This window comes from Anguilla rostrata, chromosome 16, assembly GCF_018555375.3.
Source record: "Anguilla rostrata isolate EN2019 chromosome 16, ASM1855537v3, whole genome shotgun sequence".
NCBI lineage: Eukaryota > Metazoa > Chordata > Actinopteri > Anguilliformes > Anguillidae > Anguilla > Anguilla rostrata.
The window spans coordinates 18,441,240-18,455,931 of record NC_057948.1 but is presented as its reverse complement, the minus strand read 5'-3'; the positions used below and the strand labels follow the sequence as shown (position 1 = coordinate 18,455,931).

The window sequence follows — 14,692 nt, the reverse complement described above, 5'->3', positions numbered from 1 at the left end:
GACCCATTGTGTAGTGCCATCCTTATATGTTCACTAGCAAACAAGCATGTGCCATCTAGTGCAAGTTGTGCATATTGCAAGCAATTTTCAATTCCATTAAGCAAGTGCTCTTTTTGGCATGCTCCATTTGAACTTAAAGTTATTCCAAGGCTTCCCAAACTCTGGGCTATCTACATAGGCTGGTTTTCATTCCAATCAGAATTCTGTAATTGAAACTCCTGAAATATAAACAATTGTTAATTCTTCATAATTAAAAATGTAAAAATTATTTTGAAAGTGTATATTTAGGCATGATTTGTGCTCTTAAGGCCAAATTGTATCAGAAATTACTGACCTTGAAGAGTGAATATACCATATTCGTGTCCTGGGACTCCCAGTAGTCAGATCTGTTATAATACAGCTAATGCTTTTGTTTTCTGTAATGTGCTATGTGGCTCATTCTTCTCTTAAAAACATGTCATTTTTAATGAAGTGATAGATGACATCTTAAATAAATGAGGTCCTAAATGCTAAAGTGTAGAAACATGGCCAATGCCACTAAACCAAAACAAAGCAAACAGAAAGAGGTAAACCTGCCTTGTTAAAATAAATTTGAGGATTTAAAAAATGCAATAAAAAAATAGAACTAAAATAGATTTTTTTTTTAAATGGAAGTGTGCGCGGGGCCCCGAGGAAGACCAAGGCTAGAGTCGGTGCGATATACCCCATTCCTTATTGCATGCTTTCGTAGCATAAGCGGTAGACCTACTAACTCACCCATCATACATCGAAATGTATCCACACCACAGCCCTCTTGATCTTTTTGTCAAATGTCCTTTTTTTTACAGCGGTATATAAAGTTGAACCACTGTAAGCTACTTCTGTGGCTGTTTCTACCTCCAGTTTGACTCTTAGAAAAATAATTATTTGGACCCTCAGTGTGCTGAATGTATAGACGTCGTTCCCGTCACGAAAAAATCCCACAAATAGCTAAGTGAACCTCTTCCATAAAAGCATTCGTATTCCAGAGCTGATGTGGTTGCTGGAAACCTTGTGCACAATGTGGTGTTAACAAGTACCCAAATGCAATTCCGTGATCAATATACTGTAGCATGGAACAATTTGTAAAGGACTACTATATGCGATAATTGATAGGGTGAAATCAGATGCAGGCCGACTCGACGTTTCAAATTGATAATATGACACGCGGTGTCATATATGTTGGTTCCCACAGCAACAGCATATCAATTACCTCTATTCGGTCGTGGACTTTAGAACTGAAAGGGCGAGCGGAGATAAGAAAAGCGGAAGAGGGAGTGATTACTGAGCGGTTCAAGGAGTGTGAACCAGAAAGACGCGTAACCTCAGAAGAAATGGTGAGAAAAGTCATTGTTTTATTCATAACACTGCTGTAGTTCTAGCGGTTACTTTAAAACAAAGTAAATTATTCATTCTTGTTCACAGGCGAAATTCCTGTCACACGATCAAATAAATGGTAAGACCTGCTAAATTTTTTACTCTGCGACCACATACTTGCATAGTTCGGTAATTGTTTCCCCGAACATGAACTTCAAATATTTGGGAGGTTTCGAGAATTCGCTTTACCTGGTAGGTTTAAATGAGAACGCACTGGGAAAGCGGGTGAAACTAAGAAATTATTCATTTGATTTTTTTGTTATCTTAATGTTTTCTGTAGCAAGATGTCCACACTGAAGGCAAAGTCTGGAATGATTTATTTCCGTGTGAATGCCACGAAACAGCGCATTGTCTGTGCCGAGCTACAACGCTTTGAAAGCTGCAGTATAATCACAATGAACAACGGGAAATTTGAACACGATTGGAAGAACTTGTGTTGTGAATAATGCATTTTTACTTCCATAGATTATTTTTTCTAGAAAATGTAGCCAGTGATTGCCTTTAAACACATTTATATATTGATTGATTGGCCCTTAGACGTATCTATTCTCAATAAAGAAACGTGTGTGTGTGTTGGGATGGGTTTTGGGGGGGTTCCTTTAGAGGTGCTTTTACACCTCTGTCATAAAGCATATTCTGCCTTCTACCTTAATGCCTTGTGTAGTGAATGCTGAGGGGATGTTACCGTCTTATCACAGCAGTTTGCCAGTGTAGAAGGATTAGCTACAGTGCACAGCCAGGGACTCATGGGGTCCACTTTAATCATGTGATGCCCGCATGTGCAGCCAGACGGAAAGCTGCCAGGTTCTGAGATGATGTAGTACAATCCAGTACTTATTTCACAATTTGTTTTCCTCTATAGAGTGTTATTCTAATCATGTACCAGTGCTCAGCTGCTATGGCAATGGGTTCTTCTTTTCATCTTTAATGAAATAAAAATGTAATTGTCTAAAAGAGTATGATTTTGAGAGGACAACTTGCAGGGCCATTATAGAAGGGGAAGGAGGAAGGATGGTAGCCTCTAACATATTCCTAAACACTGTTAAGTACTTTAATTAAATGTTTATTCTTCATTACAATATTCTGTACAGTGAAGGTGGTAATATAGCGGGAAATCGTCAGTCTTCTCTCTCACACTGCAGAGTTCAAAGAGTGCTTCTCTCTGTACGACAAAAAGCGGAAGGGGAAGATTGAGGCGAAGGATCTGATCACTGTGATGCGCTGTCTGGGCACGAGCCCCACTTTCAGCGAAGTGGACCGACACCTGCAGGTCCACAAGATAGGTACGCCGCCCCACCGCGCGGGGGCTGGGGTCAAAGGTCAATGAAGACAATTTGATTTAATCAGCGGTCAGTCTGCTGGGATGTCTCACATGGTAAACCATGAAACCATGAAATGTCAAATACGTGATTATTTAAATAATGCTATTCATCCTTTCATTAAACGTCAGCGCCGTGGAATGTGGGAATATTGCCTGCTTCTATATTAGGTGGTGCTGTTTCTTGAAAAAAAGTTGATTTTGTTGTCAGTTGATATAGAAATGCTAAATTAAGAGCAGACTCTGCATAGGACACTGAAGTGTTTTTGGTATGCTTCCTATTGACCCTTTGAGTGAAAGGAAATGCGCAGATGTTTTGTAATGATATTAACCAAAGATGGAGGAACCAACAAGATTCAAACATAATGTCAGGTGTAGTCAATCAGAGAATTTAGTGGTCATGCATTCATGTTTAGTGGTTGTTGAGTCATATAAAATGTGTTTTCACAAAATTGACTTAGTCATATTTGCATTTTCATCATTTTCTTGACTGCCAAGGTCTTACTAATTTATTTTTTCATAAAACCTTTTTTTTTGGTAAATTGTTATGCCACACACCTTACTTGTAACAAGGTTGGAAAAAATCCCATGAAAGAATATGCAAAATATATTTCACATGGACAGAAAGGAAGTCTCTCATTGTGCTATTCCTCTCTGTGTTAACCTTGTGAGCTTAAGTAAAGGACAGATGACAATACTCGCACTCTTCTGGAGCAGATAAGAATGGCGAGCTGGACTTCTCCACCTTCCTGACCATGATGCACCGGCAGATTCAGCAGGAGGACCCCAAGGCAGAAATCTTGGAGGCCATGCGTATGACGGACAAGCAGAAGAAGGGCTACATCCTGGCCTCGGAGCTCCGGGCCAAACTCACCGGCCTGGGCGAGAAGCTCACAGATAAGGAAGGTAGCGTTAGCCTCTTTCATAGCACAGCTAACGCTTCCAGGAGGATTTAAAGGGCACCGTGCACTGTTTCCTGAATTATTAACACTTTTCTGGCATAGTTATTCATGTTATTCAAGATGTAATCCCTATTGGACTGTGAAATGAATCAACGTTTTATTGTCTTTTATTCTAAAATATTTTGTAGACAGAACTGAAAAAAAACTAGATAGGAAGAATTAGAAATCATAGAAGTGCAAATAAAACGAAATAGTATATAATAAATATGCAAATATTAATTTCACGGAAAGTGATGTAATAAAGCGATGGAAGAATGAAGCTTCGTGAAACCCAAAATTGGTAGAGCTTTTTTTCCCTATCAGTGACTCACTGATTTGAATGAGTCACTATGGAGATCAAAGTCTTTTGATTGACATTTGTATTTTACTGAAAGCCCAGTTTAGTGCCACTCATTCTGGAGCGCATGAACACTCACTCTTCCACACATTAGGCTAACAGCCCCGTGGTCACTGGACACACTGAGTCAATATTTGCACATAGAACAGAAAATCAGTAAGTGCACCATTGCATTTCTGGGGAATGACTTGGAGAAAATGGCAATTAAAACAAATGCTTTTGTTATTACCATCCACATGTTGCAGTGGACGAGTTGTTCAGAGAGGCGAACGTGGGCCCGGACGGACGAGTGCACTACGAAGACTTCACCAGGATGGTGACCCTGCCCCCTGTGGATTACTGAGCAGGAGGGGAAGAAGGAAATGGAACACAGGAAGAGGGTGCTTCTCTGCACAGGAACACAGAGTATACCCAATTCACATCTACTCAATTATTCACATCCCCTGTCTCTGTAGGCCCTTTCCCTTTGTCACTCACAAGTACTGTTATCCACCCCTGAGCAGATCGGGGAGGCGCAGGCCTGATTGCTTTAGGGTGCCCTGACCCAAAAGGCTGGATCAAGATTACGGTTTCACTTGACTTTGACTAGAAGTTAAATACTTTATTCAGGCATGTTGGTAGAATAAATCCTAAGATGTTTTACAAAGCTTTCTACGTATAGATTTTTAAATATGTTTGTATTTGCCTGCCGTAGTAAAAAAAAAAAAGCCTGGACTTAACATGGGAAATCACTGTCAGACTGCTCTCTTTCCATGACTCAGAGGTTTTTGTTATGAACATCGGGCTGTTTCTTAGTGAGATGCTGTTCCATAGCGATGCAAATTTAAACCATTCTCACTGAAATACAGGGCAGGCACTGATAAGGTTGTGCCTTTTTCATAAACCTAAGATTTATGCATAAACAAATGGAGAAAAATCATTTAGAATACTCATATAATTGAAATACCTTTTATAATAATATAAATTTCAATTACAAGATTACATTTGATGCATTGGATGTGCAATAATACTATTTTCCACCCTAAAGGATAAACATTTGTTAATGTTTACAAGTCAATTTATTATAGCATATGTTCACTTGTAAAAATGTTGTTTGTATTTTCTTCAATTTATGCCACTTGCACCTCTTTCAGAATCCTGTCCCTTATTAGCATGTAAAGCATATCACTGGCATTACACACCACTAGACTCCCCTGAGCCAAATTTGTAATTAACGTTATGGTGCTACAATAGCCTCAGCACTGAGATTGAATTGGCCCTTTCCTTTGATTAATCCAAAACTGACTTTGTAATGCCATCTAGTGAAGCGTACGTGTATTACGAGCATTGTTTTTTCAGTGAATTTGCGTGTTCACTCGGTCACATGTAACAGGCAGCCGATGAAGTGAGATGAGAAGGGTTGTGGTATGAGCACGTTCGGGAGGATTGTACACATGTAGTCATGCAGCAGCTTTCAGTATCAGCTGCAGGGGTTTAGTGGCACAAGCAGAGAGACCAGCGAGAATGGAACCACGGTAGTCCAGTCATGAGAGCAGCAGAGCCTGAACCAGGAGCTGTCTAGAGGTTGGTGGTGAGAAAGTAGCAGATTCTATGGAGGGCTGTAACTACACTACACACCAAACTCACTGCCACTAAATGGAAAGAGAGGGGGAGCTGGTCATCTAGGGTTACTCCCAAGATTCTTAAAGCTAGAGGGATAGCGGGGGTGAGGACTTGGGAGGAATTACGCTCAATCTCAGCCAAGTTAAGCTTAAGATGGCAGACTGGCAGTCTGCGTGAGATCTCCTTCAGGCAGGCTGAGATGTAAAGTGAAAGTGAGTGTCAGATGCAATGGAAAACTGAGTATGTACTGTAGGATTCAGTCCACTTTAGAGCAGTGCCTGAGATCATAAGTGATGTCAGGCTGGGGAGGAAGAGCTGGTCTGTTGTGTCAAAAGCTGCAGAGAGGCCCAGTATGATTGGAACTGAAGAGAGGAAGAGGCTCCAACTGACCGAAGAGCACTCTCAGTGGAGTTACCAGGTCTGAAGCCAGACTAGAAGGGGTTGAGAAGGTCATTTTGTGAAGTAAGAAAATTCAATGTTGTATGTTCCAGGGTTTCGGAGAGAAAATGGAATAAGGCAACTGGCTAATAATTCTGGAGAGCAGAAGGGTGCAGAGTCTGTTTCTTCAACAGGGGTGTGATTCGGGCTTCTTGAAGTCTGTGGGTGCAGTGGCTGCAGACAGTGATGAGTTGGTCATGAAATAAATCAATGCGAGCACTCTAGGTGAGAAGAACTTAAGGTATTGGGTACAGGGAAACAGGTGGTTGGCCAATGTAGTCTCAGCAGGTGAGATATGATGGATACGTGGAGTGAACCTGGAAAGTGAATGTCGGTGAGAGGAGGCGAGTGAGTGGGTAGAATGACATGGTAGGATGGGGGAGCAAGGGGAGGACTGTGCCGTCTGAAAAGATCTTCCTGCTGAAGGAGGAGGGGCAGGACTTCAGAAATAAAGAGAAGCTGGAAAACAGTTTGCCTGTGTTCAGCTTTGAAGTTTGGACTGACAAAAGGATATTTTAGCAGATGTAAGACTAGAGAAGGTAGAGAGGAGAGATATGAAGGTGGACAATTCAGTTTCCACCTTTTTCATTCTGCAGCACAAAGTGTGGTTTGTGTATTCTGTAAACACACACACAGTGGCCACTTTATTGGGTACACTTATCGAGTACCAGTTAGGACCCAGAACAGTCTGAATTCTTTGCAGCATGGAATTAATAAGATTCTGGAAACAATCTGTAGGGGTTGTCCAAATACTTAGACTGCATTATATATTCAGGCTAATGTTCATCTAGTGTTCACTTGGTCATTGGTGCATTTATTATGGGCTGCCATGCAGGATATCTTTATAAGTGGTACATTAACTGATTTTGTGCACTGCCAACAAGTCATAAAAGCTGCCTTTGTCAACTCAAAGATGCTTATACATGACTAATGATATTGGTAATTGCTAGACAATGAGATGCAAAAACAAACTATTGTATTATATACTTTTTTCAAGCTCTGAAATCATTGAGTGAATCAGAGTCAGATTTCAGGAAGCAAGTAATTATTTAAAAGCTTATGACATTAATAACATTCTGCAGCCTGTTGCCAATAGCCATGAAACCCTTTCTTGACAGAATAAATAATTTGAGCCAAAATTATTTTTTTTTTTGCCAATAACAAAACAATTTATTGTGAATTTACAATCAACAGTGTAGTGACTTACAGTACATTCATTTACGTGCAAACACTATTTTAATTTCAAACATCTATAGAAACACAGAATAAATTCAAATACACAAATGTATTGTTCCCTGGAAATTTTAGGATAGATCAGACTTGTTTAATTCATGTTTATCCTTTATGGGTGCAGTGCAGCCTAATAGATTTTGAGGCATCTGAAAAACACACCTGAAATGTTACATTAAAATATTAATTATTAGGCAAAAGTGTATGACATAATATTTAAAACTATATTTAAGGCGAGACATAGTGAAATCTTACTTTTGCACATTCCAAATCTCAAAATCACAGTACACGGATGTACGTCCACAAAGAACAAACACGTGCTTGTGTTCCTGATAACACTGATGCGTAAAGACTGCAGCATGTCCGCTTCTCTGTTGCATATTAGACAACATTTAAAAGCTCATTTCTATATCTTAGTGTAATAAAATACCCAATAAGTAAAGTCGAACTCGTAAATCAAGATTTGACCCGCATAGTACATTAAAAATAAAACTCAAAGGATATACATTTACAGAACATATTGTTGTACTTAATTTGGCACATCACAATTTTCACATTTTGAAGCAAATCAGAACGGTATATTTCGTAAATGGACAACGTTTTTCATCGCTGGTATAGGCTTGTGTCGTGGTAAGATGTGCTCTCTGAAATATTTATGTAGCACTTCACTTTTTAGCGCACATTATTTCACCTCTCTTGTGTGACGCTTGGCAGTCCGTCACAACGTCCGTTAATTATAGTTAACCTGGAGTGGTCAGTTTCTATCACGTGCAGTGGAATGACTACTTGGGTGTCCTCCTGCTCAGGTTTTATGGCTCCAGAAAATGGACGTATTTGACAGCTATTCGAAATCGAGGGTGAAGAAATCCGCCAAAATAAATCCTTTAGCATTTTTCGGAACTCCCGTCTCATGAGGCAGTATAGAACTGGATTTAAACAGCTGTTGACATGTGCTAGACAGACAGTCACAGGGAACACATAGGTGTGAACAATGTAGTATGTTCTATCCCAGTAAACCACATTGAATTTGACTAACACTCCCCAGAATGTGATGGCATGGTTTGGCATCCAACAAAGAAAGAACGAGAGGACCACGATGGTGACAGATTTAGTGACCCTGGATTTCCGTTTAGGACGATTGTTGTTCATGCTTCGCAGTCGGATGAATCGCAAAAGCATCAAATAGCAGATTGAAACTATCAGCATAGGAAAAACAAACGCAATAAGTATTTTCTGAAGATGGTAGAGCGCTAGCCAGTACTGACCATCAGGGAACCTCAGAAGACAGAGTTTTTCTCCTGCTACATTTCTCACTGTGGAGAATATAGATGTTGGTGCTGTAGCCACGGTCGCCGCAACCCACAGTAGTGCGCTCACCCATTTCACCGAGCAGGATATCGGTCGAGTTCGGTTCTTCAGAGCTGATGCGACAGACCAGTAGCGTGTGATGCTCATGGCAGTGAGAAAGAACACGCTAGCATACATGTTCATGACGGTGACGGACAGAATGATCTTGCACATCGCATGTCCAAACGGCCAGCTGAAGTCCAGAGCGGTGTCCACCGCCCAGAAGGGCAGGGTCAACACAAACTGGAAGTCCGTCACGGCCAGGTTAAGAACGAAGAAGTTTATTGTGGATTTTTTCCTCCCTTGCCTTATCTTCATCAGAAAAAATACAAGCAAGTTCCCAACTAAGCCAATAGCGCACACCACAGAGTAAACTATGGAGATAAGTATCCTGAGTACCGGGCTCCCGTCAGCAGTCACATCTATGTCCTCCAAACTGCTGAACCTGTTCGGATCCGTCAGAGACCTGTTAAACTTGCCGCTGCCAGCGCTATGGTTGAAAATCTCCCCCATCATTTCCAATAAGAATGCGTTCCCAGGTGCATTTAGGAGCACCAGCCTGTTTGCTGATTGCATATCAGTAATTACACGACATGATTTATGCTTCTTTTTGAGATGACATGGTGCCAAATGTATATACCTCCAATTTAGCTCCAGGAAGTGGTCATTTTTGTAATGTCATAAACTCCCAGCCCTGTCGACCGTCTTCAGCGAGCGTTTTAATAGATGTGCCATTCCATGTGCCTGCCCCTGAAAGTCCCTGATTGGTCAAAAGTATTTTGATTGGCATTTTATTTGAAGTGCAGCGCAGGTACCGAATTTGTATCAAATGCAGTTGACAGTTCAAGATCACACTAGAACGCTTGCATCAGGTACCATTATTCAACAGGTTAAATATGGGAGTGACGTTTATGCCACATAAATTTAACGCCGATTCTGCTAGAGCGCTAAATAAATATAATGTGTTTCTTAACGTATTGTGTCTCGCTTAATAAAAGCACCACCCTGTATACAAAGTGCAACCAAAAAATATAGGCAGCATTAACTACTATTAATACTCGTTTAGAGCCTCAATAGGTTAGCCGAAACTAATGGAAATTTCCCAGCTAGCTTGTGCATTACTATTATGGCCTAGTAACGTTGTCCAGTAACAACTTGTTAACATGGTCACTTTCCCCACTTTTTGGTGTGTGACCCTGTGATGCAGAATGAAAATTAAAATACAAGAAAAAAACACGAGCATTTAAAAGATGTAAAATAACAGTAGGCTGTCTAAATAATATTTCCCAAAAGTAAGCCATTTCCTCTGGTGTCCCTGGTGTCCCTTCCCTTTATTCCACACAACCTTGCAGGGGTCAAAAATGCACTCCCAGTAATGGGACTAGTTTAGGCTAGGTAGGTGCTGAAGTGACAGCGCGCACTAAATGAAATGGCACCAAAAGCACAGATAGACTGCAGATGCAGATGCAATTATGTGCCGTTTTGTTTGAGAACACATTCCTACTCAGAAGAGTTGTTTAGAAGAGTTAACTGCATGTACGTTAATTACACGCTTCCAAATACAAGAAATGCTTTCGATTATAAGCAATTTCCATTAAATTACTTTGACAACGCATCTCTGTATTGTCTATTTTGTTTTACTCCAACTTGCAGTGATGTGAAATGCAGGTCAGTGGTACAACATGCGTTTCCAAACCATATGGAAAATAGCTGAACATTTTTCTCATCATGATTTAAAGTTAAGTGAAAACTGTATTTTAAACTCTAAATCCACTCTTGAATGCCATAAATAAAACATTGTCCGGCGCCTCAAAAGCAATAAAGCCATTATTCATAAATGTGTAATCTAATCCCTTGCGCACGTCAATTGTGGCATATTGACGACTTTCCACTAGAGGGCGCACACACTGAAGAGATGCACGAAGAAAGAAAAAACATATGACCTCGTTAGTAAACGCCGACCATTTTTTTTATTAACCACTAGAATAAGCGTGACTTTGATTACCATTTTGTTTAAAAAAAAACTATTGTTTTTACTAGTCTATTGATGCATTTTATATTAAATGCTAATATTTAACATTGGCATGACACCTGTGGGACCGGTACTCCGTCCATTTAGCATATATAAGCATTTATAAGCCTTTTTAATGTAGAGCGACTTAAATCCATACAGAAATGTTGCAAAACGAAGGATTTATGCAATAAGGGATAACATGCAAATCTATTGGTGTAGGCCACGCGTTTTGCAGCGGTTAGCCGTTGTTTAGTTGCTTTGTCATTTAATTATTTTCCCATCCCTTTCTCAGCGAGCGGAGCGCCATAGTGCCAAGAGCAAATTTGAATTAGGGGGGTCAGACCCCCCCAATCCCCGCCGTAATTCGGATACTGCTTAGAGTATATGCATTGAGCGTAAACAAAGTGGAACAACCATATGCCTTTTCTTTTGTTTCGTGCAGTGATTGTTTGCAATATCCAAAATACCATTAATTGTGTAAACCGAAAGCATATTAACTGATTGTCGGTCTCTGAGGTTGTGCAGGCAATTATAAGTTCGCTGTTTTCACCCCACACACGTATTCGCACCGGTCTCTTGTTAACTTGACCCGTTCCCAAGGCAGCCGCGTGGTCAAATCGTGGTTAGATACAATTCATCACTCCATGTATTTGGTAAACCATCACAATGTCAGTCAATGGAATAACGCATGGCTTTACCCTCCCACCACCAATGGTGTCCTTTCCAATTAGAATAGCGTGCGCCAGTGCAGCGTGTAAATAGCCTACTTAACGTCCTGAAGCAGCAACAATACAGCCCTTAGTTGAGTTGAGAACTTTTCTCTTTTGTTTGGCTCTGTGGTTTCAATGAAAGACGCATTCAATGAAGTCCTCCCACAGCGCTCTTAGCGTTATCGAGGAGGCGTTTCTGTTACAAAGTTTGGTTTTCTGAGGGAACTTCAACAAAACTTCCATGAGTTGTTTGCGGTCTGTTGTTAGAAAAAGAAGGGAGATTCTTTTTGTCGGCAAAGATCAACGCAAAGAGCTTGTGTAGCCTCGGAATGCGGAGTCCCGCATTTACCCTGAGGTCTGGAAGCTGAATTCTTGTACAACTCTGCCGGGTGAAGACGTTTATAACGGAGTCTAGTCCTGCCGTCTGTACTTCACTGCAAGGAGAAAATGCTGCCAGATGATTTTAGCTTGGGCAGCAAGTTTAATAATAGATAGAACTTGAATGAAATGACATTCGGCTCTTCGAGAGGAAAGGAATAAAGTGGGTTTCCTTCAGTCGTGCTGCAACATGTTCATTCACTGGAGTTGTGGATTAAATATTCCCGGACCAACTTTTTCTCCCACTTACTTTGTTGTGGCGGCTGGGATCTTAGCCGTGCTGGAAAACGGTAAAACATTAGCAGTTGAAGGGGGATCAGGTGAGTGGATTCATTGTAACCTCACTGAATAATAGAGCAATCATATATGAAGAAGATTATTCTTAAATACTGTAATTGTTGCAACTCGTATTCTTTTGTACCCATCAGTTTTGTTTGAAAGCAGATTTGTTTTAGGTATTTCGGTATAAGAGAACGAAGAACAGATAAAACTAAATAAAACAGATAAAAGTATTAATAACACATGCATCTTTAATGTGCACACGTTGTTGAAACTATTTACACTGTCTTGAAGGCTACAGGAGATACTTGAAAACGGTTCCAGAAAGGGTTTTCCATAAACAGTCCTTCCCGTTGCCTGGGGAATGTTTTCCTGCTTCAAATACACAGCTGTGCGCGGAGTGGTGTCATTGGCGGCCTCGCTTGTATCCACTCTTGCTTCAATTAGAAGTCTAGTTTGAGACTCCCGTGTTTAGTTTATCCCGCTGTTGACTTGTTTGGTGTAGGTTAAATGATTTAGTCTGTTCTATCTCAGGAGCCTTCCCTCCCTACAAGTGGGTCCATACTTAATGATGTGGGCAATGGTTCGTGCCCCCCTTGTGTGCGTGCATGTCAGCTTGTCAGTAACGGCATCGCTGTCATTGCGATGTCACGTTTTTTGGCGAAAGCATAAGAATCACCTGAGCTAAATGCATATAGAAGGCTCTTCCTTTTTCTGTTCAGCATCATGGTAATATGGCACAGATGCGGCCATCATGATGTGAGATCATATCAGCAAATATTTCAAACTTCCACAAATGAAATGCAGTAGTGCTCAATAAGTTTGCATGAAATGTAAAAATGCACATCCGCATATCGGTTAATAATTAACTGATCTGTAATTTACGAATATAACGTTGTTGTTTTTTTTGTAATATGAATGTGCAAACTCAATGCTACAAGGGAAGTTAGATATCAGCAAATGCCTACTTTTAGCTGTTCATGTCTGTTTCAATTGTTTGTCCTTTCATTATGATACAAGCTTATGCCTGACTGAGTTGAAAAGCCCAGGCATACTTTGTTGGTCATAAGGACAAATAATAAAAGTAAAAAACAAACAAACAAACAAACTTTAAACTGTGGAAAGGTTACATACAGGTGTCAGTGTCTGCACCAAATTGCATGTGGCAGCTCTTAATGAATGTTTATTTTGGAGTGAGCTCCAGACATATAACTGGCTCAATTCTCAATCTTGGCATTGGCCACTTGTATCAGACCATTACAAGCATTTCCTGCCTAGCAGAAATAATGGGGTTTCTGAGTTAGTTAGTTTGGAGTCTGGCTTGAGGTGCTTAAAGTGGAGATAAAAGTGGTGCATGTGCTAAGAATGGAAAAGATAACCATCAGGGAAGCTACCTAGAGCCAACAGACACCTCTCTCACATAAATCAGATTGGACAGAGTCAGAAGAGAGCTCAGGCTCAGAGTTACTGATTTCTAGAGGGGTGGGATCCATGGCAACTGGGGGATTGCTGTTTGTATTTTCATCATCAGTGTGGCCCGTGACCACCTCCACAGCCTTACATTTAGAGCAGGGCCAGGCTGTGTGCTTGGAGGAGGGGCAGAATCTATTCTGTGAGAATTTCCCCTCCCCCATCCCTCCCAGGAAATGCAATCATAAACTGATTTTACATGCTGTCTTCCAGACTGCCACCAATAACACTCACTCCCCTTTGAAAGACCGAGTGGCTTTTTGGCAATTCAGAGAAGTTTCAAACCTGGGGAGTGGGCTGAAAGTCATTGCATGAACATAACAGAATGGCTTCATTGTTTAGCATGCTTCCAACCTGCTACTGGAGGCTCTCTCTGTACAACTGCTTTCAGTCCAACTCCACGCCAAAACTCCCTAAGGGAGGCAAGTTCAGCGCTTCGCATGGCCTGCTTCCCAGCCCCGGTGCCTGTGTTGTTTTAAGGTCTGGGATGTCGTTGGCTTTAATTTGTCTCAAGCGGCCTGATGCAATATTGTATATGTCTAAAAAGAGTTTATTTTGAGGTCACAGATTTTCCTGTTGGCATCATACCTTTGATGATGGCTTGTCTAACCTCATTTGTGCTGTATTTTTTGACAAACAAATTCATTCTGATTGAAAAGTAGGCTGTACTTTTTATTTGTTGGTACTTCCACTTCAATATTTTGGCATTCGCTGAGGGGAAAAATAAACGCTTGACTAAATTTGCAATTCAGGAGTTCATCTCAAACATCACAATAGGCCTTCATGTAAAGTTACATGGATGCATTGTCTTAATACAAGAGCATATTCATGTGGGCATCTATTCTTATTGTGAGTAATTCAGTCAGTGCACAAGTTTCCACCAGCATCTGGATTTTCAACATCTGGTTTAACAATTGAGAAATATAGAAAAATGACTTTTCTTACACTGAGAAGATCAAAGAAAGTATATTTAAGCCAGGTTGTTTGTGTAAGTTTTTAGCCACATTTATTTCAAGGGCAGCTTCAGTCCTGTTTATATCATTTGACTCTGAGACAATAAATGGAACAGTTATATCAAACAATATGCAGTGCAGCTCTTATAACTACTAGGAGAAGAAGTCATTTGATCTGTTCTGATAGGCCATTTGTTAGTGGCTTAATGATCCACATTGCAAATTTAACAGCTCATGATACCACTCATCATACATTGAT

The 14,692-nt window shown here is 40.6% G+C and overlaps 3 protein-coding genes across 3 annotated transcripts in view; 2 read left to right on the top strand and 1 right to left on the bottom strand.

Moving 5' to 3' along the window:
* The first annotated feature begins 1,214 nt into the window (after positions 1-1,214).
* On the top strand, positions 1,215-5,140 carry calml4b (calmodulin-like 4b). The gene is made up of 5 exons (XM_064312972.1): positions 1,215-1,355; positions 1,444-1,474; positions 2,538-2,678; positions 3,431-3,619; positions 4,258-5,140. The coding sequence occupies exons 1-5, from the start codon at positions 1,353-1,355 to the stop codon at positions 4,353-4,355; spliced, it is 462 nt and encodes a 153-aa protein (XP_064169042.1). The 5' UTR covers positions 1,215-1,352; the 3' UTR covers positions 4,356-5,140.
* A 1,694-nt stretch (positions 5,141-6,834) lies between these two features.
* Positions 6,835-9,370, bottom strand: LOC135242071 (relaxin-3 receptor 1-like). The gene has a single exon (XM_064312970.1). The coding sequence runs from the start codon at positions 9,203-9,205 to the stop codon at positions 7,970-7,972; it is 1,236 nt and encodes a 411-aa protein (XP_064169040.1). The 5' UTR covers positions 9,206-9,370; the 3' UTR covers positions 6,835-7,969.
* A 1,887-nt stretch (positions 9,371-11,257) lies between these two features.
* LOC135241611 (A disintegrin and metalloproteinase with thrombospondin motifs 7) overlaps positions 11,258-14,692 on the top strand; it is an 84,256-nt gene continuing 80,821 nt past the window's right edge. Inside the window, exon 1 of the mRNA XM_064312138.1 lies at positions 11,258-12,051. Coding sequence (XP_064168208.1) covers positions 11,922-12,051 — 130 coding nt within the window. The 5' untranslated portion in view covers positions 11,258-11,921. The remainder of the gene's footprint in view (positions 12,052-14,692) is intronic.